Source organism: Dasypus novemcinctus, chromosome 13, assembly GCF_030445035.2.
Source record: "Dasypus novemcinctus isolate mDasNov1 chromosome 13, mDasNov1.1.hap2, whole genome shotgun sequence".
Lineage (NCBI taxonomy): Eukaryota > Metazoa > Chordata > Mammalia > Cingulata > Dasypodidae > Dasypus > Dasypus novemcinctus.
Window position 1 is genome coordinate 49,420,759 of NC_080685.1, and position 27,319 is coordinate 49,448,077.

At 37.3% G+C, this 27,319-nt stretch overlaps 1 protein-coding gene across 1 annotated transcript in view; it reads left to right on the plus strand.

Moving 5' to 3' along the window:
• The window catches only part of MROH9 (maestro heat like repeat family member 9), a 103,582-nt gene extending 88,681 nt beyond the window's left edge, over nucleotides 1-14,901 (plus strand). Inside the window, exons 15-20 of the mRNA XM_058310108.1 lie at nucleotides 494-670; nucleotides 2,784-2,936; nucleotides 3,036-3,152; nucleotides 4,622-4,724; nucleotides 12,990-13,052; nucleotides 14,395-14,901. Coding sequence (XP_058166091.1) covers nucleotides 494-670; nucleotides 2,784-2,936; nucleotides 3,036-3,152; nucleotides 4,622-4,724; nucleotides 12,990-13,052; nucleotides 14,395-14,669 — 888 coding nt within the window. The 3' untranslated portion in view covers nucleotides 14,670-14,901. The remainder of the gene's footprint in view (nucleotides 1-493; nucleotides 671-2,783; nucleotides 2,937-3,035; nucleotides 3,153-4,621; nucleotides 4,725-12,989; nucleotides 13,053-14,394) is intronic.
• The last annotated feature ends 12,418 nt before the right edge of the window (nucleotides 14,902-27,319 follow it).

Consider the following 27,319-nt stretch of genomic DNA (forward strand, 5'->3'; position numbering starts at 1 on the left):
TGACAGTCACCTACTTTACAGATTACACTGCCAGTGGTATTGATGTTTAACAACCAGCTCTCCAGGAAACAAGGCCAATTTCCCAGGTGTAAATATTCCCATCATGGCTGATTTCAAGTTATCAAGGTGATGTCACTAAACACAGACTTGAGAAGAGGTACACAGGACAGTAGTATCTCTACCATACAGATACAATAGAAATAAAAAACCTCCAGGGCATGGATAATAGTAAAATGTAGCAAAAGAATTAGGAAATGGTAACTTTTGAGAATTGATTACCATTTTTATTTCATTGTAATTTTATATAATCTAATTTTAGTAATGACTTTTTAAGCAACTAGCCCACAAAATTTTTGACAATCTGACAAATGACTCTTGTGAGCTAGCTCTAGCGCACCACCATGTGCTGCCCAAACTCAGAAGCTTATACACCAAATGCTAGTTCAAGTCTTCTAGTTGGAAAATTCCACCGTTTTCCTCCTTTCATATGTAGATTGAAAATGTCTGCGGCTTATTACTATCCATCCTGGATGCCTTCTTGTCCAAAGACAAAACTGTTGTAATTCGGGCCTTGTTCACCCTCCGAAAGCTTTTAGGCAAATTAGACAAGATGACCTACTCCTCTGTGTGTGTCAGAATTGCTTCTAGCTACTGTCCTCTTATGGATCACGTGAGTTACACCATTAGATATGTGAGAGCCTTAGATCTTGTAGGTCAGCTGAAGCCCTAGCTGAGGCAATGATATTACAGAATAAGTCAACAGAAAATAGACATTTCATACAGAGCCACCATCTCTTTTCCAGAGATTCCTAATATTAGTCAGGTAAGTACTGTCTTTTTTTTTTTTTTTAACTACACTCTGAGAACATGGAAAAGTCTTTCCACAAGAAAGGAGAATCAAAGAATAAACTCTGTTTTTGAATGAAAGAGAAAATATAGCTTCATGATTCTGTATGGTTAACCATGGGGCTGAACTGCTGGGAATTAAATCCCTGTTTTGCTTCCGTGGGATTGAGACAGTGATCCAGTCTCTTGATACACCATTTTCCCAATATGTAAAACAGAAAATGTAACAGGCATATTATGGGGATTAGAGTTGATATGTGCAATGCCCCATGTGTTTATTATCATATAAAACTTAATAAATAAGAACACTTTGATATGCCATGGAAAATCTATTTTTAGACTTCCACTATGAGTTCTTTGTGAAACACAGAATTATTACTTAGTAAATAATCTTGCCAAAATTTTTAATTAGTGACTTACTCATTTCATTGAAAAAAAAACACAATATTATTAAATTGTAGAAGGAAGGAATTGAGTGGCAAAATTATTTTCACCAAAAAAAAAAAAAAATGTTAATAGTAGTAACAATAATAGTGGCTAAAATTTACTGAACACTTACTATGTACCTGGCATGGTTCTAAGGGATTTACATGAAAAACTTATATAATCCTCTGAGCAATCTTTTGTCTCCAGTTTACAGATGAGGAAACTGAGGCAGAAAAAAAGATAACTTGGCCAAGGTCAAGGTCTTCAGGTAGTAAGTGGCTGGAATATTCATGCGAAAATTATTTTCAAATATTTTCAAAGCATTTTTCTTTAAAATTGGAAGGTTCTATCGTATAAAAAGTTTACTGTTTTCTCTGATTTACAGTTTTTCTCTGCTTGAAGCTTTATAATCCAATCACCTCGGTATTTGGCACAAGTAGCCCTTGGAAACCTGGTCTATGCCAGAATGCAAGAGCTACCATTGGTATTCACTGACAACTCTGCAAATGTCCCCAGTATTTGAATACATGATGGTTACATTACTCTAAGACATTTTCTAATTTATAAAAATTATCCCAAAATCATGCAGATTATTCAAGTTTATACTTTTAGGATGTTATTAAATCCTACCATTTTCCTGAATTTAAGAAACTCACTTTTCACAGGGGATTTTTTTTTTTTTAGTGTAATCTGAATTTTGGTAAGTCAAACCTTATTTTAAAATCAAAAGAAGAGCTGACTATTTAGACAGGTATAAGATAAATGTTTTCTAAAAATAAATGATAATAAATTATAACAATAATTTCATATATATGTGCATATATATATATGTAATTATCTGCTGATAATAATAAGGGATGCTGATACAAAGTGCCAGAAATCTGTGGCTTTTATAAACAGTATTTATTTGGGGTGAATGCTTACAGTTAGAAGGCCCTAAAGAGTCCAACTCAAGGTTGCTTTCTCACCAAAGTCAGTTGTCACATATTGGAGCAAGGTGGTTCCTAATCTCTGCCTGGACTCTCCTTCCTGGGCTTCCTCTTCCTCTTAAGGTTCCATAGACCCTGCTTCTTTCCAATCTCAGCTGTAAGCTGGCATAGGGCTTGTCTCTCAGGGCTTCCTCTCTCTCAGCTGCAAACCATCAGGAAAATGGTTCATCTCTCCCTGGGGCCCTAGGATCAAAAATGACAGAGCTCTCTTTCTTCACATGTGTCTTTTGAGTGAGTGTCCATTTATATTGCTCACCAATGGGGCAAGGACGCAACCTGAGTCACACCTTACTGACATGGTTGAATCAAAGCCCTAATCTTAACAAGTAGTTTAATCAAGATCTCTTCAACTGAATCCAATATCATCAAAGGGTATCACACCCAGAAGAACAGATCAATTTACAAGCATAATCTTTCTCTTTTTGGAGATTCATAAATAATCTCAAACTGTCACAATATACATGTGCTTAAAGAAAGAAGCCCATATCCTCAAATGAGATCTTTTTGGTGTGCGTATTACAGGGAAATGCAGGTATTCGGAGTATGGCCATCCGGCACTTTGGGGATTTACTCAAAGATATGAGTCAGTACACATGGATGCTGAAAAATGTGGTCTTGGCAGCCTTGGTGCCTCTAATCCTGTTTTTGGAGGATACAGAGTTAAGAGTAGTTAAAGTAAGTCTTGGGCTCCTGTTTTCCTTAGTTTTCCTGAGATCACAGTCTTTACTTCACATCAGATGAAGAGATCCTCATTGGCTTTTTTCTATCTCACAGGCATGTAAATATACACTAGATATATGTGCCTCACAATTAAAGTGGTCAACATCATATTTGCTTGAAGACGAAAATTACAATTTTGAGCTTGTGGTGCTCAACATCTGTAGCAATCTTGTAAGTGACTCTTCAATTTTTAACCATAAGTTATAGACAAAACCTAATGGATATCCAAAGTTATGAAAAGTGTGATGGGAACAAGGGTAGATCTTAGAGAAGAAATGTGAAGAAAAGATAATGATTGTTGATTATAGCCAGGGCTTGAGACCAGAGAAAATGGGATTTCTCTACTTTTTCTTAATCAACACTGATCATCAATATTTTCTCCAACTTCCTCCAACCCACCTACTTTGACCTATGAATGGATATAAAGGTAGGAAGAGCATTCCAGATCACCAAAAGGAAAACTGGAATTACTTTGCCACAGCCTCAAGAGTCAGCCCTCTGAAACCCAGCATAAACTAGAATGACAGATAAGTGGGGGTAGAAGATTGATAACCAAATTTAGAAGCACAAAGTTGGGTTTGGAATAAAAATAAACTGCGTAATACGTGCAAGCAGAAGAGTAAAGTTCAAACATGGAAATCCCCAAGGTTTTTTTATAAAAATATTTTTTCTTTATTTTTAAAGGAGCTTTAGATTATGCAAAGTTTACATCAACCACCCCTCCCCTTCCCACAATTTCCCCCATTAAAAACATCTTTCTTTCATTAGTGTGGTAAATTTGCTACAGTTGGTGAACACATATTGAAGCATTGTTACTAACCATGGACTACAGTTTACATTATGGTTTATACTTTGCACCACACAATTTTATAGGTTTTGACAAAATGTATACTGGCCTGTATCTGTCATTGCCATAACACATCATGCCGAACAATTCCAATGACCCCCAAATGCCCCATGATATACCTATTCTTCCCTCTCCCTCCTCTCAGAACCTCTGGGGACCACTGCCTTTATATCAATGTTACATGTTCTTCCTTTACTAGATTAATAATGGTCCAAAGTTGCATTCCACGCCCCCCCCCTTATGTTTTTTCATTTCTCAGTCTTAAGGATTTTGGGATGGATGATGCCCACTCTGCTTCTGATTGAGAGGGCACTTAGATCCCATGGGGCAGGTGGATGAAGCTCCTGCTTGCAGTTGTAGATACACTCTGCTTTTTGGAATAGGCATTGTTCTGGGTGAGTCCAATGAACTGGAGAGTAGGTGTTGGTTGCTACACTGCTGAGATTCAGGGCTCAACCAACACATGAACAGACTGAAGATTTAAGTTTCTGGGACATATATTTAACAGGCATAGTGCTAGTTATAAGTTCAAACAAAAAGGGCAGAACACCATGTGTAGGAAAATTATAAATGAGTCTAACTCAGATACACTGGGGGGATTGGTTATCATATATTCCAAAGTAAGGCCCACCAATGGGGTGCTAATTTCCTGGGGTTGTCTGCCCTGCCTATAGTGTCTAGAGGTCCTGATTTGGTATGAGCAACCAAGTTCTTTTCTCTAGAAGCTTCTCTGGAGGGAGAAAATGTGATTTTTCAACATTTGAAAGAGTATTTTTTCCCTTTTTATTCCCAGCTCATTTTTCATTCAAGCTATATTACAGATTTTATATCTGATACCTTAGGATTCCTGAGGAGCTCCCGAGTATATCTGAAGAGAGCAGCAATTATTTTATTAGGTAAATAAATTTGATATTCATTTCCTAATTTGTTTACCATAAATGGCACAGAAATTGGGTTACAACTGGAAGTCTTCCTTGAAAAAATGTTCTTTGTTGATGAGAACAGCACCTGGCATGGTGATATCTATGATGAATAACAGGTGAATATGTGTAAAGGGAATCGAGTTCTATTTTATACTGCACAATGAGTGTAGCTGTGTGATTAGATTACTAAGAAAAGTGTATAGAATGCATTTCAAAATTTAAGATGATGTCATAATGCTTCTCATTTCATTATTCCCTTTCAAAAAGAATTACCTAAACAATGAAAGTAGTTATTTAAAAAACAAATACAAACACCATCTTCAACAAAACCTGAACATTGGTAACCAAAAACTACAACAGATGAGGAAGATCTACCAAATGCAGAAAAAAAAATTTTTTTTAAGAGAAAGTAGGAGTCAGGGAGAATGCAGGAATATTCATTCTAAGAGGAAGCAATTAAAGTTGTTAATCACAGGCAAACCTGACCAGATTTTTCCACTAGATTCTCACCATGAAAATCAAAACAAATAATCTCTTATTTGGAATGACAGGAAGCAAGTACCCAACATGGTAGTGGGATCTTCCCTTGATCCTGTTTGGAACCATGGAATAGCAGGAAAAGCAAGGCAGGAAGAAATACACAATCATATCACACTTGTAGAAAGCAGTCTTAAGTTAGTCAGGGTAGAAGACAAATTGAACCCTGATTAGCACTACAGCTGATGAACTGTGTTCATCAGAAAGGAGTAAAGAAATACACCACAACTTACCTGTCCCACCACTACTCACACATAAACACATATGCAAAGAAAGCTCTGTGTCATCAGAACTTGATTTCAAACCAGAAAGAATTTCTGCTATCCTTCACTACTGCCCTGGAACTTTCCACAGAACAAAACTGTACACGGTTATTGTAAAATCTGAAAATAAGTAATGAAAAATGGAAATAGCCTTATCTTTCTATAAAGATACTGCAAGGGGAATAAAGAGAGGAAGGAAAGAAGAAAAACAAATTTCAGAAAATGTTGCCACCAAGCATATGACAATGATGAAAAGAGCATATTTCCATGAACTTAAAAAATTTGAAATAAAGATTAAAGTGTAGATGTACAACCACATAGGGAACATATGATGGGATAATGAAAGAAAATGAAAAATAACTGGAAAATGAAAAATACAGGAAGGGAGTATAAGACAAAATATATAAGCATCACGAAAAATAATGACTGCACTATAACCAGCAAAAGGCAAAATAGATTTTGTTGATAACCCAGTAAATGGCAAGGAGTAAAGTGTTTGATAAATGTTAGCAAAATTAAATGAAAATCAATAATAAACAGTTTTAAAAAGGAAGGTATATATCTATATCTCTAATAGATATAGAAGATAGATGAAATAAATGCAAATATTTATAAATGATATACCTGAAGAAAGAAATGAAAAACTAGAATAAAGAAAAGTATTCAAATACATAATTTAAATAATAAAAATCACTTTGATTTGATATGAGATGGCATATTTCAAGAAATATTTTATACAGAATGCATCATTAAGACATTTCCTAGTAAATTTCTGGAACTTCAGAGCTAAGGATTTCTTTGTGTATTTAGGAAAAAAAAACAAATCATCTATAAGTTTAAAAAAAGTAAGTTTGGCATGAGACTTCTCCACTTCAGTATTCAATTCCATACTACAGGAGTATAGTGCCTATAAAATCCTCAGTGGAAAAAAAAATGTAACTGAAATTTATATCCAACAAAAAATATATCCAACTAAGATAACAGATAATTTTCAAACACAGAACTTAGGATAAATCATTGCCATGAGTCTTTCTTGAGGAAATTACTGGAGGTTGGAATTCAGCCAATTTAAGAATGAATGGATAAACTAGTGCAAAATGACACACAGTGAGTACTGAATCTACTTATCTGTAGGACTCTCATCCCCAATCCATTCTCCACCATTTTTGCCTTTCTCTATACATCAAGAGGTTGGTTTCTGTGGTCTATATCCCAGATTCCCTTACCTCTTGCTTACAGGTGGGCACAGCCAATGAGAGGTAGTAGGAGATCAAAGGATAGATGTAAGTAGAGGTCACCTTGAACTCTCCTCTACCCTCCAGCCTAAGGGCTAGTTCTCTGTCGCTATCTGTATTCCTCTAAAACTTCACCTCCCATAGAAGACTCATTCTCCATGGATCCAGCTCTCACTAGGCTCAGGTAGCATTTTTTCCTCCCCTTATTCTAGTGGTGTCAATGGCTTCCCAGAGTTGCTGGTTTCAGGGTGTCTCACTATACTTTTTGTTCACTTAACTCTCCTTACATCTCTAGGATGTTTCCTTTAATAAAGTATTTTCATCTGTAATTTCTGGTTTTCCATTTTGCTTGGAAAGAAAAATAACAAAGTATAGATCAAGATAGATTTATGGGCACTGGCTAACTTGGTATGGTGTTTGATTTTCAATTCTTTCAGTTCCTGGGGTTGGTGATTAATTTAGTGAGAAGCAGTCAGGAATGCTTAATATTCAGTAATAATTATGACAGTGTTACTCAAAAACAAATTGTCTCACATAGAATGCCCATTAAGCACCTAGGAATATTGATCTATGGGTTCAATACAATGTAATCAAAATACCAACAGATAGGTGGCAGACTTGGCCCAGTGGTTAGGGCGTCTGCCTACCACATGGGAGGTCCATGGTTCAAACCCTGGGCCTCCTTGACCTGTGTGGAGCTGGCCCATGCTAAACAGGAACCTCTTATATTTTTTAGTGTAACATTTTTTTGTGTGTGATGTATATATCTTTAAAAAAATACAATTTACAAAAATGATGTGGTAGGAGTGGGAAGTAGGTTATATGGGAACCTCTTATGTTTCTTGTTTTTTTATGTTTTTTAATGTAACATTCCTTATGATCTATTAACTTTAATTTTGAAATTTTTTTTAAAAAAAAGAAAGAAATGTTGACAAACTTACAAGTATGGGCAATGCAGCTCCCAGCATTACTTTTAAGTGTTAGCAACCCCAAATTCCAACATTTATAATAATTTTATTTTCCTGGCTTTAATTAAAGCAAACGTAAATTTTTTTTGAAATATTCTTTTTAATTTAACTTGTTTTCACATGACAAAACTGCTACATTGTACAATTTCTCATGACCAAGTGAGGATCATCCGTTCCTTTTAAGTTTAGCTTGCTGCCTTGTCTTTTGTTTCCTTGTGACTGTTAGTATTTTAAAAAGATATAGAAAGATAGATGTGATACTCGCACAATGTGAGAATGTACTAAATGTCCTTGAATTGTACAATTTAAATTGGTTAGTTGTTTGTTATATGAATTTTACAAAATATTTCCCCTTCAGGTTGGGATAAGTTTGTACGAAGTAAAATTTATGCATCAACAGATATCAGATTTTGAAGTTCAAAGCATGAATGTAATTTTCAGTACTTACTTTGCATATTGCCGAAAAGTACTTAAGTTGCAATTTCTCCAGGACTTAAATTATGTTTGCTTAAGAGCTGTGTCATTGGCTTTTTGTAAATCATATGTATTCATTGAAAGTAAATTTGTCCTGTGAAAATTTCAAAATTGACTTAGTTTAATTTTGTATATTTCCTTGGAAAGGAGAAATCAGTGTGTCTACAGTCTCATCATTTGTATATGCCTATTTTCTGTAATAATATTTGAAATAGTAATGAACCTTTTTCAAATTCCTTACTTTTCTCTTTCTCTACTTTCAATTTGAAAATGTATTTATATGACTGGGTAAATTTTATATTAATTAAATAAACTGACATTGATAGGCCTAATTACCATCTACCCTTAAAAAAAAAAAGATCTTGTGTTAGGCAGTAATTTCTTAAACCTCACACCCAAAGCACAAGCAACAAAAGAAAAAGTGGATAAATGAACTTCTCAAAATTCAACACTTTTTCACCTCAAAGGACTTTGTCAAAAGAGTGAAAAGGCAGCCAACTCAATGGGAGAAAATATTTGCCATATATCTGATAAGGATTTAAAATCCATGATATACAAAGAGATCATACAACTCAACAATAAAAAGACAAACTACCTGACTTTAAAATGGGCAAAAGAGTTGAAAAGGCAATTATCCAAAGAAATACAAATGGTGAAGAAACTCATGAAAAAATGTTCAGCATCACTGGTGATTAGGGAAATGCAAATAAAACTACAAAGAGATAATTTTTCACACCTATTAGACTGATCCACTATTAAAAAGTCAGAAAACTCTAAATGTTGGAGAGGATGTGGAGAAATAAGAATGCTTATTCACTGTTGATGGGAATGTAGAATGGTATAGCCACTGTGGAGGACTGCTTGGCAGTTCCAAAGGAAGTTGAATATAGAATTGCCATGTGACCTGGCAATACCATTACTAGGTATATACCCAGATGAACTGAGAGCAGAGACACAAAGAGACACCGGCACACCCATGTTCATAGTGGCATTATTCATGATTGCCTAAAGTTGCAAGCAACCCAGGTGTGCATCAACTGATAAATGGATAAGCAAATTGTGATGTATACACACTACGGAATATTATGCAGCAGTAAGAAGAAATGAATTCATGAAGCATATGACAACATGGATATACTTGGAGGACATTATGTTAAGTGAAACAAGCCAGACACAAAAGGACAAATACTATATGATTGTATTATTATGAATTAAATATATAGTGTAAACTCATGGAGTTAATAATTAGAATATAGATTACCAGGAAATAGAAGAAGGGTAGAGTGTGGAAAGCTGAGGGTTAATCTGTGCAGAATTTGTAAAAAACACAGTAAATCTTTGGAAATGAAAAAAAAATGGTGAAAGTATACCATGGTATTTGTAACTAGCAGTGCTATTGTGTGGCTGTGACAGTGATTGAAAGGGAAAGTCTAAGGTCATGTATACTACTAGAAGGAAAGCTAAAAACTGTAACAAGGGACAGTATAAGATAATAAAACCTTCTACAGTAAAACGAATTTGGGTTATACTGCATATATAAGACGTTTTTACAAAATATAAATATACTAGAGAGAAGGAAAAAGAATAGCAGCTATGTATGGCAGGGGAAGCATAAAGGATTGAAAAGGGATGAGTTTTGTTTCTTTGTTTTTTATTATTATTATTGGAAAATGAAAGTGTTCCAAGAATGCTGAAGTGATGAATGCATGAATACCATTGACTGTACACTTTGGATGGATTTATGCCTTATTAATATGTATCAATGACATTGATGCATTAAAAAAATGGGTGTGATAATTAATTGAAATAAAGCACCCAGGAGAGTGTATGGTGCATAGAAGATGTCTAATCCTTTGTCAGATTTTTCTCATGCAGTTTTGATATTTAAAATATTTTTGAAAATATTTTGAATTTCTACTTCTAACAATGGTTGGCCAAGTTTTAAGTCCCAGCCTCCTGCTAAACTCAACTCTTAAATATGTGCGAAGAGTGCATTTTTAAAATCAGTTGAAGACATTGGAGGGCTTTTATAAAGTATGTGGTCCAGAACAGAAGAATAGGAAAGCTAAAAGAGGTGGGCCTGATATTGGGGGATTATTGTGCTTTTTAGGTTTTGCCAATTCTGAATGCAAATATGGTGGTTGGCAGGTTGAGGAACTCTATAAAATTTTTGGTATCTCACTGAGCTGGAGGAATAAACTCAGAGGGGTCTGACAAGGAGGAGAGGCCCTAAAAAGCACCCCCAGGCGTTCAGCTGGGAACCTTGATGAGTAATAAGGAGTAGGAAGTAAGAGTAAGTGCTCTGAGTACTCCACGCCAGGAGTAAGAGGGCTCTAGAAATAGAATTGCCCTCAGAATGGCTGAATCTTGAATATCTCACTTCCTGGTTGGATTAAGGATTGATACCTTGAGCCTAACTGCCTGCCGAAAGACAAATAGCCCAGAAAAACAAATTATCTTCCTAATATTTATATAACACTTGAAATTTAATTTTAAAAAAACAGATGCAGAAAATATTTTTTTTAATTACCAGAAAAAAAAATTTACAATAGAAATAGAATCCAGGATATCCATTTAGAAAGAGTTGAAAAAGAAAATTAGATATGTCAGAATAGCATATTCAGCCCCAAGATCAAGGCTTGAAGAAATAAAATGGAAAATCCAGAGGAGAACATAGTATTATATGAGACATGGTTAAAAGTTTTAATGGACATATTCCAGAAGGAAAGGAAAGATGGGAGAGAATTAGGCAGAAGAAATTTTTGAAGAGATAATGGCCAAAAATTTGTCCCAACTGAAATAAAATAACAAGGTATGAAATGTATATATTTGAATAAAAGAAAATAAACTTCCAAAATTTTCAGATAAATAATCATGCATTTAGAACATTAGAAATAATCTAGTTAAACTGTTAGAATGAATAAATGAATTAAGTTTTCTGGATACCACATCAATATACAAAGATCACTGGGATTTTTATAAACTCGCAACAAACAGTCAGCAATTAAATTTTTTTAAAAACATGACATACACAATACAATAGCACCCCCCAAAAAATCAACCAACACATTAAGTACCTCAAAATAACTCTAAGGAAAAATGTGCTAAACTGATACAAAGAAAACTAGAAAACATTGGGAACAAATAAAGAAGACTTATATAAATAGAAGGATGTACTATGTTCATAGAATGACTCAATATTGTAACATGGTCAATTCTCCCCAAATTAATCTAAAGAATAAAAGCAATTTTTTAAGAAGCCTCATGAGGAATGTGTGTGTGCGAAATTTAACAAGCAGACTCTAAAATTTATATGAAAATTTAAAATTTCAAAATTAGCCAAGTTAATTTGAAGAACCAAAAAGTTGAAGGGCTTAAACTACTGGATATCAAGATACATTAGACACTAGGGCAGTGTGGTAGTGGTGTTAATGATAGATAGACAGAATGGAGTTGAGACACTGCCCTCACATACGTGAACACAATTTACAACACAGGTAACCCTGCGAAACAGTAGGGAAAAGGTAATTTTTCACTCTTAATGGTTGGGTCAGTTACACAGATATATGAAAATACCTTGACTTGTACTTCATGTCATATAATTCCATTTGGATTGCAAATCTAAATGTGAAAGTTAAAACAATAAAGCTTCTAAAAGTAAACATAGGAGAATGTCTTTATGACTTTGAGGCAGGCAGAGATTTCCTAACGTCCCAAAATTCACTAAAGTAAATACAAAGATAAATTGGACAACATTAAAATTAGGAACTTCTGTTCATCCAAAAACCAATATAACTGAAAAAGTTTAGTCATGGGATGGGAGATGGTATTTGCAGGCATATAACGTTTTTTAAAAAAATAAGTTTCCATACTAAAGAAGGTTTACAAATAAATAAGAAAAAGACAGTGAAAATTGTTACAAACACTTGGGAAAACTGACAATAACCACTAAAGGGAAACATAAGCATGAACCATTACCCAATAAATCTACTCCTAGTTTTATATCAAACAGCATGCATACAAATATATACCAAAATTCATGTACAAGAATGTCCACGATAACATTAGTATTCATAATAGCCCCAAATTGGAATCAACACAACTGTCTACCAACAGCAGAATGGATTTTAAAAAAATAGTGCGTTTGTAAGATGGAATACCATACACCAGGGGCCAGCAAACCCTTTTGTTTTATGGCATATGTATAAAGAACTAAATACATTAGGCCTTGCACGCCATGTGGTCTCTGTCACAAGTATTCATCTCTGTTGTAGCGCAAAAACAGCCATAGATAATACATAAACAAATAAGTGAGTGAGCATGACTGTGTTTCAGGAAAACTTACTTGCTAACCCTGCCATATAACAATGGAAATAAATGAACTACCGCTACATGCAAGAACGTGGATGAATCTCACAACTGTATTGTTGATCCAAAGAAGCCAGACACAAAAGAATGTAATAGGAAGAGTGGAAGCGGAGATGGGGAGGGGCATGAGGGAAGCTTCTGGAATGCTAGTAAGATTCTATTTAATGACCTTAGTGGTAATGTGCATTAACTTTTTGTTCATTCATTGAGCTGTACAATTATGATATGCATACTTAACATATGCACACATTGCAGTAAAAGGTTTTACTGAACAATAATCATTTGCAAGCACTAAAAGATAACGAGGATTAGCTAGAAGTGTTGCCAGATAATATGTGAGAATGTATTTTTGTAATGCATTAAGGGGTAACTTTAATTTTACTTTGTGCATAGGGTACTTGGCAAAATTCGGAGGCCCTTTGCTGCTCAGAGTTGAAATTGATTTCATGCTTGATGGTAAGTGTTGAAGTTTTGATGAAGTATTTATGCATAGGTCTAGATAAATTCATTATTTGTGGTTCTAGTCACATATGAGTGCTGTAATGATGCTGTTATGAGAAGAGGATGGTAGTGATAAGTAGAAGGGCAGGGGGCGGGGATCAGTAAAAAGGACTGGATTAAGGGCTAGCTTTTATTTCTCTTACCCTCTCCTCCTATTTCAATCTCTCCTATCCCCTTCATTAGTTTGGACCTAGCTATCTTCCCAGAGCCTGTAGGAGCAACAGAGATTTAAGGATTCTTTCATTTTTCATCCAACCAATAATTATTTTTCTACCCTCTACTGTGTGCCAGGAGCTATTCTAGACACTAGAGATATGGCAGGGCAGCAAACAAAACAAAACTCCTTCCCTCAGGAAATTTACGTTCTATTGGATAGCAATGTACATTTGCAATAGAGGTAACTAAAGAAGGGTAATGTTTATTCTATCAAAATGTTTGGATTTCAGGCATTTCTCTCTTAAACCTGTCTGTTGACCCACCAAGATTAGAATTACAAACAGATGAGGTAGAAAATAGAGTGGCGACCTTCTTTTGTTTTCATTTGTTTGTCCATTAATGCATTCATTCGGCACAAACTTTTTGACTGCACGCAGTACAATTCTCCTTCCTTCTCTTTTACAATCTTTTTCTTCTTTCTTTCTTCCTCCTCCTGCTCCTCTTACCTTTCCTATCATGTAAATCACCCTCCTTTTTTTTTTTCTTAATTTTTATTAAGAAAGTAATATTTATCCATAATTCCACTCTCTGGAAATAATGATAGTAGCACTTCGGTACACATAAAAACCAAGATATTCTTAGAGAATATAAGCATGTTACATATTTATTTTTTTAAAAAACCATAAGTTTTACACATTTTTTCACTTATATTTTAAACAATTTTCAAGCCAAGAATTTTGGGTCTACATCATCATGTTAATAAGTGTGTAGTATTTTGTCTCATGAATATCCTAAATCATCAGTCTCTTATTGATGAACATTTGGGCTGATTCTAACTTTTTTCATTATTATAAGCTACATATGGATATTGCTCTTTATGAACATATGCTTATGTTATCTAGCACAGTGCTCAGCATAGAATAGGCACTCAGTAATGTTTAGTGGATATTTCCAAAGGGAAATTATATTGAATGGGGATATCATAATATTTAATGCGGTCTGGTGGGAATAGAGGATGGACGGGGCAAGGCGGGTGAGAGTGAGAGGGGCTTTGTGAAAGGTGGTGGGACTATTCAGGGTTAGAGATTTTAGGGCTTTTAGGGACTGATGCCTTGAACTAAGGGCCCTTCTGATGTTCCAGCTATTGAACGAATGAGGTGGGATGCAGACCCTCTGACTGCGGAGTTGGCAGAAAAAACCCACAAGCTTTTTAAGGAAATAGCCCATCATGGATTGGCCTCCTCAAATGTTAAACAAATCTTCCAAAAATTGTTTAAATACTTCTATTTCAAGAAACTGAAGCCTATTTATAATTATAACTGTGCCAATGACCAGAAAGACAGTCTTGAGGAGATTAAAGAGAGCAAGTGTGATAAGGAAGCCATCAAAGAGGATAATATTGAAGATATCTTGTAAAGAATGAGAGGTCAGCAGAGCCACAGAACAGTCCTCAGAAAAGAAACAATTTTTATTTCCCTCTTGTTAATGTGAGTTTCTCTGTAAATGCTTTTCTGAATGATTCTAGAAGCCTTTACTGTCCCTTCTTAGTTTTCTATTCAAAGAGAATTCTGAGAAATACCTTGCCTTCTGCATCTGACAGTGATCAGAAGCTCTACTTCATCAAATCCACTCATAAAATTGAAAAAACTCTTAAGCAAAGTGTTTGATGAGAGGTTCTTGGAACTTAGGGCTTGGTTCCATCAATGAACTCTAATGGGCACCTTCATGCTCCAGACACTGTGCTGGGCAGCGGGGGCATGCGGTTGTATAGACGAGCCCCTGTCTTCAGGAAGGTCACAGGCCAGTGACACTCAATGTGGTCGTGTCTACCCTGCTAGGAGGAATACTGCCCAGTATAATGCTCACAAAGGAGGAGGTGGGAGTCAAAAGGGGAGAGGGAGGGGAAAAGAGGCATTGAGGCAAAAATGAGTGCTAGGGAAAGCTGAGGAGTTTGTTGTGGGTATAACTAAGGGTAAGGAAAGAAGATTGGGAGAACTGAGGACTGAGGGGAAGATTGTGCTGCACTTATGGGTTTAAACATTTTTAAATGAAAATTGGGTAATCAATCATTGCCTTCAGGATCAAGGTCAAACCCTTTGTCCTGGAGTATGAAAGTTCTTCCATGATCATGCTTGATTAGGCTGCAGGTTCATCTTTCACTCCTACTGACTCTGAGTCCCCGTCACAGTGTAAGCCACTCCCTCCACACTAAACTATTTATAGGTAGGTCAAAACCCTTTTCCTCTGTTGATTCAGGAGTCATGGTTTTGTAATATGCTAACTTTCAGTTCACATATGTTTTCCTTTATTTGCTGACTCATCTCACTGGTATGGGGCAGCAGTCCTTCCACCTCCCCATGGATCCTCCTTCAGTTTCTCTGACTTCTGGGCCAGGCGTGAGTTTAGTAGGACACCCACTGTTTCTGCAGGACACTCATCACTGATATTAGAGGCAGTAAGAGAATGATACAGACTCCAGCTTCAGCTTGTGGGTTCTACCTTGTCCTTGAGTACCCCACTTTGCATCTGTCTTCACTTCCCAACTGCCTGTTCTGCAGCTTTCAAGCACCAGGCTCAGAAGTGATAACAACAGCCTAATGGAGACTGTTTAACCAGCCCCCACAATTGTATGAGTTCAATCCCTGGTTCTGCTTCACTACTTGACCCTGACCAATATATCTCAGGTACATTTGCTGCCCCACTTTGATCAAGTTAGGTAGGTGTTGCTTCTGTTTTGCTTAACACTCTGTGTTTATATCTCATTTCATTTATGAGATCATAGTAAAAATACCTATTTGAAAAAGATAAACAATCCATTTAAAAAATGGGAAAAAGACTTAAACAGACACTTCTCTGAAGAAGAAATACAAATGGCAAGAAAGCACATGAAAAAATGTTCCAAATCTCTAGCTATCAGGGAAATGCAAATCAAAACCACAATGAGATACCATCTTACACCCATAAGATTGGCAGCTATGAAAAAAACAGAAGAATACAAATGCTGGAGAGGATGTGAAGGAAGGGGAACACTCATCCACTGCTGGTGGGAATGCAGAAGGATCCAACCATTCTGGAGAACAGTATGGCGGTTTCTCAAAAAACTAGCCATAGATTTGCCATATGACCCAGCAATACCACTGCTGGGAATATACCCAGCAGAACTGAAAACAAGAACACAAACCAATATATGTACACCAATGTTCATAGCAGCATTGTTCACTATTGCCAAAAGTTGGAATCAACCCAAATGCCCATCAACAGACGAGTGGATCAATAAAATGTGGTATATACACACAATGGAATACTACTCGGCTGTAAGAACAAACACACTACAAACACATGTGATAACATGGATGAATCTTGAGAACCTTATGTTGAGTGAAGCAACCCAGACATTGAAGGACAAATACTACATGACCTCAATGATATGAAATAAACAAGCTGCCCTAGATAGCAAGAGACTGAACGATAGGCTTGCAGGAAATCGGAGGGTGGAGGAAGGATATGAGCCGATGTCTGCAGGGGTGGAATTTAAGACGAGATGGTGGTAAGTATGAACACAAAGAAGAGATAAAAGGGGGGCAAGGGGTTGCCTTTGCTTGGGGCTTTGCGGGTTTGAGGGTGGCTGGGGAGGGACGGGTGGGTAACGTTGCCCAAAAGTGGGGGGAGGGAGGGGTAGCATACGAACCAGGAGAGGGTCAGGTGTTGGTGGAGAGTAAAATGCCGAGAAAATCATATCAAAATATAATAAAGAGGGTTACCTGTTTAGAATGCTCGGAGGGGAGGGTCTGATGCAGGACGGGCTCCTGGGGAATGTCTAAATGCTCATTCTGCCAGAGTGGGTGACACCATGGGGTAGAAACCCAAGTAGTGAGAGTGGGGGTGGACCCACATCCTGGGGAGGACTAATGCCATCCAATAGAGGGAACTGTATCCCTCGAGAGAAAGGGTGGCTCCCAGGGCATTGGGGCAGTTGAGCAAGTTAGGCCCTGAACACTATTCCATCTATCTCTGGAAGTGGCTCCTCAGGAAACGGAGGTTGGCTATCACTGAGGGCACCAAGGTGGAAGGGAAAATGGACGTTAAATGTGTGGAACCAAAGTAAATGGGGGGTAAGAGAGGAGTTTCTTGAGAGTACACAAGGATGGATATAAAACATGTAATATTACACCATAACATATAGGAGATGACAGACTGATAAGGTAAACCATAATGTAAAACATAGGATAACTAAAAATGTAAAGAACTGTGTATCCTAAAGTATGCACCATAATGTAAACACAGATATCACCTTGTTAGAAAGCTAATGTCTCAGACTCTGTACATCACTTTAAGTAAATATGATATGAATAGGGCGTAAGAGTATCACTGTGGAAGGGAAAAGGTTTTCTGGTGGATGTGTGGGAGTGCTGTATATTATATATATACATTGCTGTGGTCTAGGACTCCTGTGAAGAAAAGCTGAATAATTAGGGGGGGGGGGAAAAAAAAAAGAAAAAAAAAAAAGAAAAAAATAGGATGTGGAATTTTTTCAAGTCAACATTCTTTATCTAAGTTCTTTATCTAACTTTATCCAAGTTCTTTATCTATCCTTTAAACTCATCGCTATATGCCATTCCCTAGTAAGGGACCATGACATTATATTGGGCTTCAAATTTCGGGGAGTTCTGGATCACAGAGTGTTTCAACAATGGCAATGGAGGGATACTGGTATGGGATACCAATGACAGGTGATATATGACTGACAGGGAGCTGTACAGAACATATGTCCAGGGTGCATGTTAATGTTTGGATATACTCATAGTGGCAACAATTAAAAACCACAGTAGGGGGGGTACTGGGTTCCTGGCCAGTGGTGCTCTGTCGTGGTCCCTAGGGGAGCAGCGACAGTCTCCCAGGTACAGTGGTGGGGACCGGGAGGGAGTGAGGGTTCAACAGTGAGCCCCTGATACTAATGACTATGCTTGTGAGCTGATAAACCCAAAATAATAACAAGGCCTAGAGCAACTTTGTGCCTGGGAATTTCCTTCTGTCAGCCTTCATGTTACTCAAATGTGGCCAGTCTCGAAGCCAAACTCAGCATGTAAATGCAATGCCTTCCCCCCAGCGTGGGACATGACACCCGGGGATGAGCCTCCCTGGCAACGAGGGACCACTATCAACTACCAACTGATGATGCAACTGGAAAATGACCTTATACGGAAGGTTCAATGCGGATCAGCAGAATATCCATGTCTACATAAAATACCATGACTTTAAAATGCTGTTTGACCTAAAGTAAGGGGGAAATGGAAAGGAGAAATGAGTTTATATGGCTACGAGTTTCTAAAAAAGAGTCTGGAGGCTGGCAGAAGGTTTGCCCTCATGCACAACTGAGCAGAGTCAGAGAGACAGATAAAGCAGATACAACCCCCAGATATTGGTTCCTTTGAGGGCTAAAGAGACCCATGGGAGTTATGGTCATGGCCGATGGGGTTAACTACCAGGGCAGATGGCCCCTCTTTGGAAATGGTGTTTATGTGTGATGAATCTGGACTCAGATGGGATCTCCCTTCATAAGACTTTCATGCCAATGTGCTGGAGGTGCAGTTAATGTTGGGGTTTAAGATATATTTAGGGGATTTGAATCTCTGGACTGACAATGTGATAGCCAGATCCTGAGCCTCAACAGACTCCAGCACCTACAATCTGATTTATTGGACTTACCACACTCAGCTAAGATGGAGGTGAAGAAGGACAACCACCACACCATGGAGCCTAGAGTGATTACAACTGAAAATGGGAGGATTGCATCCAGCATCCAGGTGGAATCTGAGCCTCCTCTTGACATAAAGGTGCAATGGACTCAACCAATCCAGTGTCCACATAGAAGAGGTGGCATTGGATTGGGAAAAGTGGACATAATGGACAAAGGGTATGGGGAAAGGCAGGAAGAGATGAGAGGTGGAGGCGTCTTCGGGACATGGAGCTGCCCTGGATGGTGCTTCAGAGGTAATCACCGGACATTGTAAATCCTCACAGGGCCTACATGATGGAATAGAGGAGAGTATGGGCCATGATGTGAACCAATGTATATGAGGTGCAGAGGTGCCCAAAGATGTACTTACCAAATCCAATGGATGTGTCATGATGATGGGAACGAGTGTTGTTGGGGGGGGGGAGAGGGGGGGTGGGGGGGTGGGGTTGAATGGGACCTCACATATATATTTTTAATGTAATATTATTACAAAGTCAATAAAAAATAAAAAAATTTAAAAAAAAATACCTATTTGCTTGCTGTATGGTTAATTTCATTGTCAGATTGGCTAGGTTATGATGCCCAGTTGTTTTGTTAGGCAAACACTGGCCTGATTGTTACTGTGAGGGAGTTTTGTAGAGATTTGCATTTTATTTATAATCAGTTGATTGCATCTATGACTGATTACATCTATGATCAACAAAGGAGATTGCCCTCAGCTATGAGGAAAGTCTTCTCATCCAGTCAGTTGGTGGTCTTAAAAGTAAAAAATCAGAAAAAATTCAGAAATTCAAAAATCAGAAAAAAGAATTTCTGCCTCAACTTCAGTCAACCAACTTACCCTAGAGAATTCAAACTCAATTTCAGCATCACCTTTATCAAAGTTTCCATCTTATAGCCCACCCTATGAATTCAAACTTGCTGACCCCACACAGTTATATAAGCCAATTTCTTATAATAAATCTCTTATTATCTATCTATCTATCTATCTATCTATATTTCTATCCATGTATAAATATGTACCTAGAACCCCAGCCAATACATTTGTCTTTGTGTCCCACAAAATTGAAATGTATTTAAAACAAAGACCATGTCTTAAACTTAGTTGTGTACTCTGGAATGTACAATGCCTAGCACTTATATATATCCAATGAATGAGATGCTTACAGGACATATTACCTCCTGCTACAATATAATTTTTCAAGTATTTATGAGAGCTACATAATATTAGAAATGACAAAAGAATGAAGGATTTTAATTTACCCCTTAACTCATTACGTTACCCAGTGTTCCAGACCTCACCGCTCAAAATCAGGCAATTTTTCTTTCCCACCTGCTAGTGTTTAGTGTGATAGGCTAAATAACGGCCCCTGCAAAGATGTCTAGTCCTGATCTTAGGAACCTAAGAATATGTTGTTTTACATGACAAAGAAACTTTACATATATGATTAAGAATCTGGCCATGGAGAGATTATCTTGGATTACTTGGGTGGGCCCAATGTAATCATAAAAGTCAATACAAAAGGGAAGTAGGAAGTCAGAGAGGAGAGAGACTTTTGAAGATGCTATACTATAACATCCTCCTCTCTAAAATGGGATGGTAACTGTTCAACCTCTTAGAGATATTTTGAGGATTAAATGATAAAATAATTACAGAGCTCTTAAAATCATTGTCTAATATTTAATAAATTCAATATACAGTGCTACCATTAGTTTTATACATTTTATTTTTATTCCTTTCGGATCTATCAGGTTTTGGAATGACCTCACAACCTTCTTCTTCCTCTCCCTACTTATGATAATGACATCAAGAACTCTTATTTATCATGGGTTTACTATTAATAATGTCTAGGTATTGGCAAAGGAACTTTAAACATAATATCTGCATTTTTATTTATTATTACGACCCTATTACCACTGCCATTTTACAAATGCAAAAACTAAGGCTCAGAAAGTTCAGTGGTTTCAACACTGCTTAATCTGACTCCATGCTTCTTCTTCACTAATTCCACTTGGGTCTGTGATTCAACTAATTTTTCACCTCTTCCTGGCATCCTTTCCTGGATCCCTATGACTGGTAGACCCTACCCTTCCATGCAGAACCACAACACTTACTATAGTATATTTTAAATGCCCATCTTGAAGTCTGTTTTCTCCACTAAATGAGAGCTTCTTGAGAAAAGGACTCTTTCTCATTCATTTTTGTGCTCTCAATAGAGTACCTGGTTTAGGGAAAGAGTGAATGAGGAATAAATGAATGAAACAAACTATCAGGACTGAGAAGAGGGTTCAGTCAAAGGAATAGGAATTAATGAGTAGCCAGTATCATCCAGAAATCATTGAGCTGGAATGATGTCAGAAACTCCTGCTGAATAGACATATCTAGGCTATGTCTCAGGACCTGAAATTGACATCTAGAATCAGAGAAGCATTTTGGGGTTATTCCAGCACATCTCCCACCTTGGGATGCAGTCTTCTATGAAAACATATTCCAATACTACACATTTGAAGAAGAACTGATAAGTATAAGTGTGCTAGTCACTATACAAGTGGCTTCACATAAATTTTACCTCCTACAATCTTTACAATAACCTGTTGAGTCAAGTTTATTGTCCAAGATTTGCAAATGAAGAAAGTTTCTGTAAGATTTGACTAAAGACAGAGAACCAGTGTCAAGTAGCATGGAATTCACATGCAGCTCTGTAGGATTTCACAGTCCTGAGTCTTCTATCAGGGTGTGACTTTCTCTGACCTCTTCCCCTGGCAGTGTGACATATTTTCCCCAAGAGCCTAAACTGGAACGGTGTTAGATAACAAAGTCAATGGTACTTGAACTCTGGTATCCTCAGGAAAATAATTATATTACAGTATCTCTGTCAAGAATGATGGAAAAAAGTGAAAACAACCCTAATGTTGATTGTCAGATACTTGGATAACCAAAACATGGCAAATTCATACAAGGGAATATTATTAAACAATAAAAAGGAATGACACACTGATCCATACCACAACACGGATGAACCTCAAAAACATAACTCTAAGTGAAAGCAGCCAGACATAAAAGGTCATATATTGACTGCCAGGTATGAGCCTCCCTGGCACCGAGGGATTAATACCAAACACCAATGATCAATGCAACTGGAAAAAGACCTTGAATAAAAGGGGGAAACGTATAGACAAGTGAGTTTATATGACTAAGAGACTTCAAAGTGAGTCAGGAGGTCTTCTCAGAGGTAACGTTTATGCCCATCTCAACAGGATCTCATAGACTGCCAAAGTAGATACTACCCCAAAAAATGGGGCTCCTGAGGGTCCGGAAACACCCAGGTCCTTTAGTCATGGCAGATGGCTCTGGAGTTAGGGGACTTGCCAGTGGGTCCTACTTTGGAATTTGTGCTCCTGAGTGTGACAGAGTTGGACTCAGATGTGACTTCTCTATACATCCCTCTTCTGTCCCTTTTATTGAACCTGTGTTTGGCACTGATGTTGGTGGATATATATCCAGGAGAATTGAATCTCTGGGCCATCCATGTGCCAGCTGGGCCCTGAACCTCAGCAGTGTTGCAGCACCTACTCTCCAATTCCTTGGACTTACCCCAGTCAGCTGACAGGGAGGTGAGGATGGACAACCACCAGACCAAGGAACTGATAAAGGCTATAGCTGCAGGCAGGAGAGTCCCATCCATCAGCCTTATGGGATCAAAGCCCCCTCTCAATTGAGAAATAGAGTGGGCATCACCATCCCAGGGTCCTCAGGATGGGGGAATAAAATATAAACTGGAGTGGACTTACGGTATTCTACTATAGAATTATAATAACTCTAGAAATGGCAGAAATTTTATCATTGATGTGAGACAGTGGCCACTGGAGTTGCTGAAGGCAGGGAGAGGGAAAAGGAAGTGTGATATGGGGGCATTTTTGGGACCTGGAGTTGTCCTCAATGATATTGCAGGGACAGATGCAGGACATTATATATTCTATCATAACTCACTGAATGGATAGGGAGAGAGTATAAACTACAATGTAAACTATAATCCATGCTGTGTAGCAGTGCTCCAAAATGTATTCATCAAATGCAATGAATGTACCACACTAATGAAAGAAGTTATACATGTGGGAAAAGTAGGGGGGTGTGGAGAGTGGGGCATATGAGAATCTCTTATGTTTTTCTCTTTCTATGTTTTTTAATGTAACATTTTGTATGATCTACATATCTTTTAAAAACACATTAAAAATATATTTTTAAAAAGAATTTTTCTATAATTATGAAGATTTTCCTTCATAATTATATACACATAATACACAAATGATGCTGTGTTTATCCTAACTTTTCTTTAGGATTTAAATTATAAATAGGGACAAAATATCACTAGTATATCATTTAACCTCTCTTTTCCAACGTTGAATTTTTGCTTTGAATCCACAAACATTGTCAATTCACATGAATATGTAATATATTTGACCCAGCCATAATCTGAGATTAAGCCCATAAATTTCTGTCAAGTTTTCTTTTTTGAAGTAGTTTTCCAACACATACACAAAATGAAAATCATCTGCAAAATAAGTTTAGTTGGGTTTTTTTGTAGCTCCTAAAGTTTTGGCAAAACTCTTCCATTGAGCTGATAAAAAAGCTGTATTCTGATCCAAATTTTTCTTGGTATTGTGCTGAAAATGAATCAGGCTATAGAAGCTTGGATTTTATTTGTGAAATTAAGCACTTTAATAAAGAGTGGCTAGATACTTTTCAATTTCTTTTTCCCTTTCTGGTACATAGGAAATCACAATTTCCCAGCTTCCCTTGCAGTTAAGTTGCCAAGTAACAAGTTCTGGCCAACCAAAAGTGAGTGACAGTGATGAGTATTACCTCTGTTTCTAGGTGGTTATGTACCAGGCCAGACTTCTGCTTTATTGCTTTTCCCATTTTGCATCAAAAGCTATTTATTAGCGATCATGACAACACAATAAAAAGTATTTGATTCCTTGACTCAGTACTCGAGAACAACTTTCCAGAAAATGTATCCAGCTCACATCAGACTTTTATGTGAGTGAAAAATACATTTTTAAGGTGTTAAGCTATTGTTATGGATTGCATTGTGGAAATTTGTAAATAATTTGGAAATAAGCTCTTTGAAGATATTATTAGTTAAGATGAGGTCAATCTAGATTAGGTTGGACCCTAATCCAGTTTGACTAGCGTCCTTATAAGGAGAGGAAATCTGGACACAGGCAGACAGAGAGAGCCATGTGACAGAGGCAGAGATTGGGTTATGCTGCTATAAACCAACAGTAACATATTCCCAAAATGCAATGCCACTCTTTAATTCCATAAGAGTCAGAATACAATTGAACAACAATAGACATCTGATAATGGATAAGCAAAATACAAGGAGGTAACATGGGGCAAAAACAACATAAAAAGGAAAAGCAGAGGGATATAGGAGAAGAAAAAATGTATGCTATTGAAGCTAAGTTGGTATCTTTGAAAATTAGTAGGTTTGTAAACCCTGGAGTAACCAGAATGAAAGTATTTTTAAAACACAGAGAAAGAGAAGTAGATGTCTCTATAATAATAATAGTTGGAGACTTCAATATACCACTTTCATCAATAGATAGAACATCTACACAGAAAATCAATAAGGAAACATAAAATTTGAAAAATATAATAAGTGAACTAGACCTAACAGACATATACAGAACACTGCACCCTAAAACAATGGGATATATATTCTTCTCAATTGTTCATGATTCCTGGAGAGGATAGACCATATGGTGGGTCACAAAATAAGTCTCAATAAATTTAAAAAGATTGAAATTTTACAGATCATCTTCTCTAAACATAATGGAATGGAGCTGGAAATCAATAATAAGCAAAGAACTGTAAAATGCACAGATATATGGAAGTTACCTAATACTCTTTTAAACAATCAATGGGTCAAAGAAAAAATTATAAGGGAAATCAGTAAATATATGGAGATGAATGAAAATTAGAACACAATATATCAAATCTTATGGGATGCAGTGAAGACAGTGATGTGAAGGAAATTTATAGCTATAAATGCTTACATTAAAAAAGAAGAAGAAAAAGGTAAAATCGGATCCCTAATGGCACACCTGGAGGAACTAGAAAAAGAACAGCAAACCAACCAAAGGAAGCAGAAGAAAAGACATAACAAAGATTAGAGGAAAAATAAATGAAATTGAGAATTAAAAAAACAATGAAAAGCATTTACAAAACAAAAAGTTGGTTCCTAGAAAAGATCTTGAAAAACCCTTAGGAAGAATGACAAAGGAAAAAAGAGAGAAGACACAAATAAATAAAACCATAAATGAGAGGGGGGGAATTACTACTAACCCTAGAAAAATCATAAGATACCATGAACAACTGTATGTTGGCAAATTGACAACCTACATGAAAGGAACAAATTCCTAGAAACATACAAACAAACAACATTGACTTGAAAAGAAACAGAAGATCTCATCAGACCAATTATAAGTGAAGAGATTGAATCAGTCACCAAAACCTCCCAACAAAGAAAAGCCTAGGAGTAGATGACTTTGCAGGTGAATTCTACCTATCAATCCAGGAAGAATTAATACCTATCCTACTCAAACTCTTCCAAAAACTTGAACAGGAGGAAATACTCCCTAATGCATTCTGTGAGGCCAACATCACCCTAATACCAAAGCCAGAAAAAGATACTAAAAGAAAAGAAAATACTAACCAAGTGTCCATCAACTTGGTTGAATGTTTCCAAATATTCATATGAATGGAGATTGATGTGGGCTGATGTAGGTAAGACCTCAGTTGAGACTGTTGGCCAGAGGTACACATGACTTCTCCATGTGGCCTGGGCTTCACAGCAATACATCTGGGTCCCAAGAGTGAATATCCTTAGAGAACAAGGAGGATGCTTTTTCACTTTTTATGACTGCCCAAATTTAGCCAAACTGCAAAGCTTGACTGCACAGTCCCCAAGACCACCCTCACTTTTTTTTTTTTTTAAGATTTATTTTTATTTATTTCTCTCCCCTTCCTCCCCCCACCCTGGTTGTCTGTTCTCTGTGTCTATTTGCTGTGTCTTCTTTGTTCGCTTCTGTTGTTGTCAGCGGCATGGGATCTGTGTTTCATTTTGTTGTGTCATGTTGTGTCAGCTCTCCATGTGTGCGGCACCATTCCTGGGCAGGCTGTACTTTCTTTCGTGCTGGGCAGCTCTCCTTACGGGGCGCACTCCTCGCGTGTGGGCTCCCCTACGCGGGGGACACTCCTGCATGGCACGGCACTCCTTGCGCGCATCAGCACTGTGCGAGGGCCAGCTGCACACGGGTCAAGGAGGCCCAGGGTTTGAACCGTGGACCTCCCATGTGGTAGATGGATGCCCTAACCACTGGGCCAAGTCTGCTTCCCAGGACCACCCTCACTTTTGACACCAGTTATAAGTTTAGAGGGTTCCCAAAATCAACCTCAGTTTTGATTATTCTCTATAATGACTCAAAGGACTCACCGAAAGCTATTATACTCCTAGTTATGGTTTATTATAGGAAAAGGATACAGATTAATATCAGTCAAATGAAGAAACAGGAAGGTCCCAAATGTTGGGACAGCTTCTGTTGGTCTTTCCTTGTGGAGAAAGGGAACATTATTCTCCTGATATCTATGTGTCGCATAATCACGGACATTGCCAAGCAGGGAAGTTCATCTAGCCTGAGTGTTCAGAATTTTTATTGGGGTTCCATTGATCTCAAATGGAGATCTCAGCCTCCAGCTTGACCCAAAATCCCCAACTTAAATCACACACAGTTGATCTTTCTGGCAAGGTCCAGGCCCCACTTGAATATTATTGGGTATGGTCAGCCCCATCCTAAGATCAAGTATGACCAGCCTCTCTAAACAAAGACATTCCTATCAGATATGACATCCTTTACCTCCCAGAAGCAAAGGCAAAGTTCAGAACTCTCTTTGGCAAAGGCCAAATTATTTCCTATACAAAGACCTTTCCTTGGAAATCACAAAGTGTGATTTGTGATTCCACCATTCAATAGGAGATGTGTCAGAGTGAGGTGGTAAGAAGAGATGGGAGATTGGAGATATTGCTGTACTCATTTCTGGAGAATACTGTTTGCACAGTTCCACAGTGTTAAGTTTCATTACTTCTTTACCTCAAGTGGAAGGCATTAGAAGCAGAAGTAGAAAAGTCATGTCTATGAGATAAAACCAAGCAGAAAGCCTCTGTGACAGATGGGAATAAGGGTATTGCCATTTTTTCAAATTCCTTCATCATAGGAGACATCTAAAAAGCCTAGCACAGAAGCCTGTTGGTAAAAGATAAGA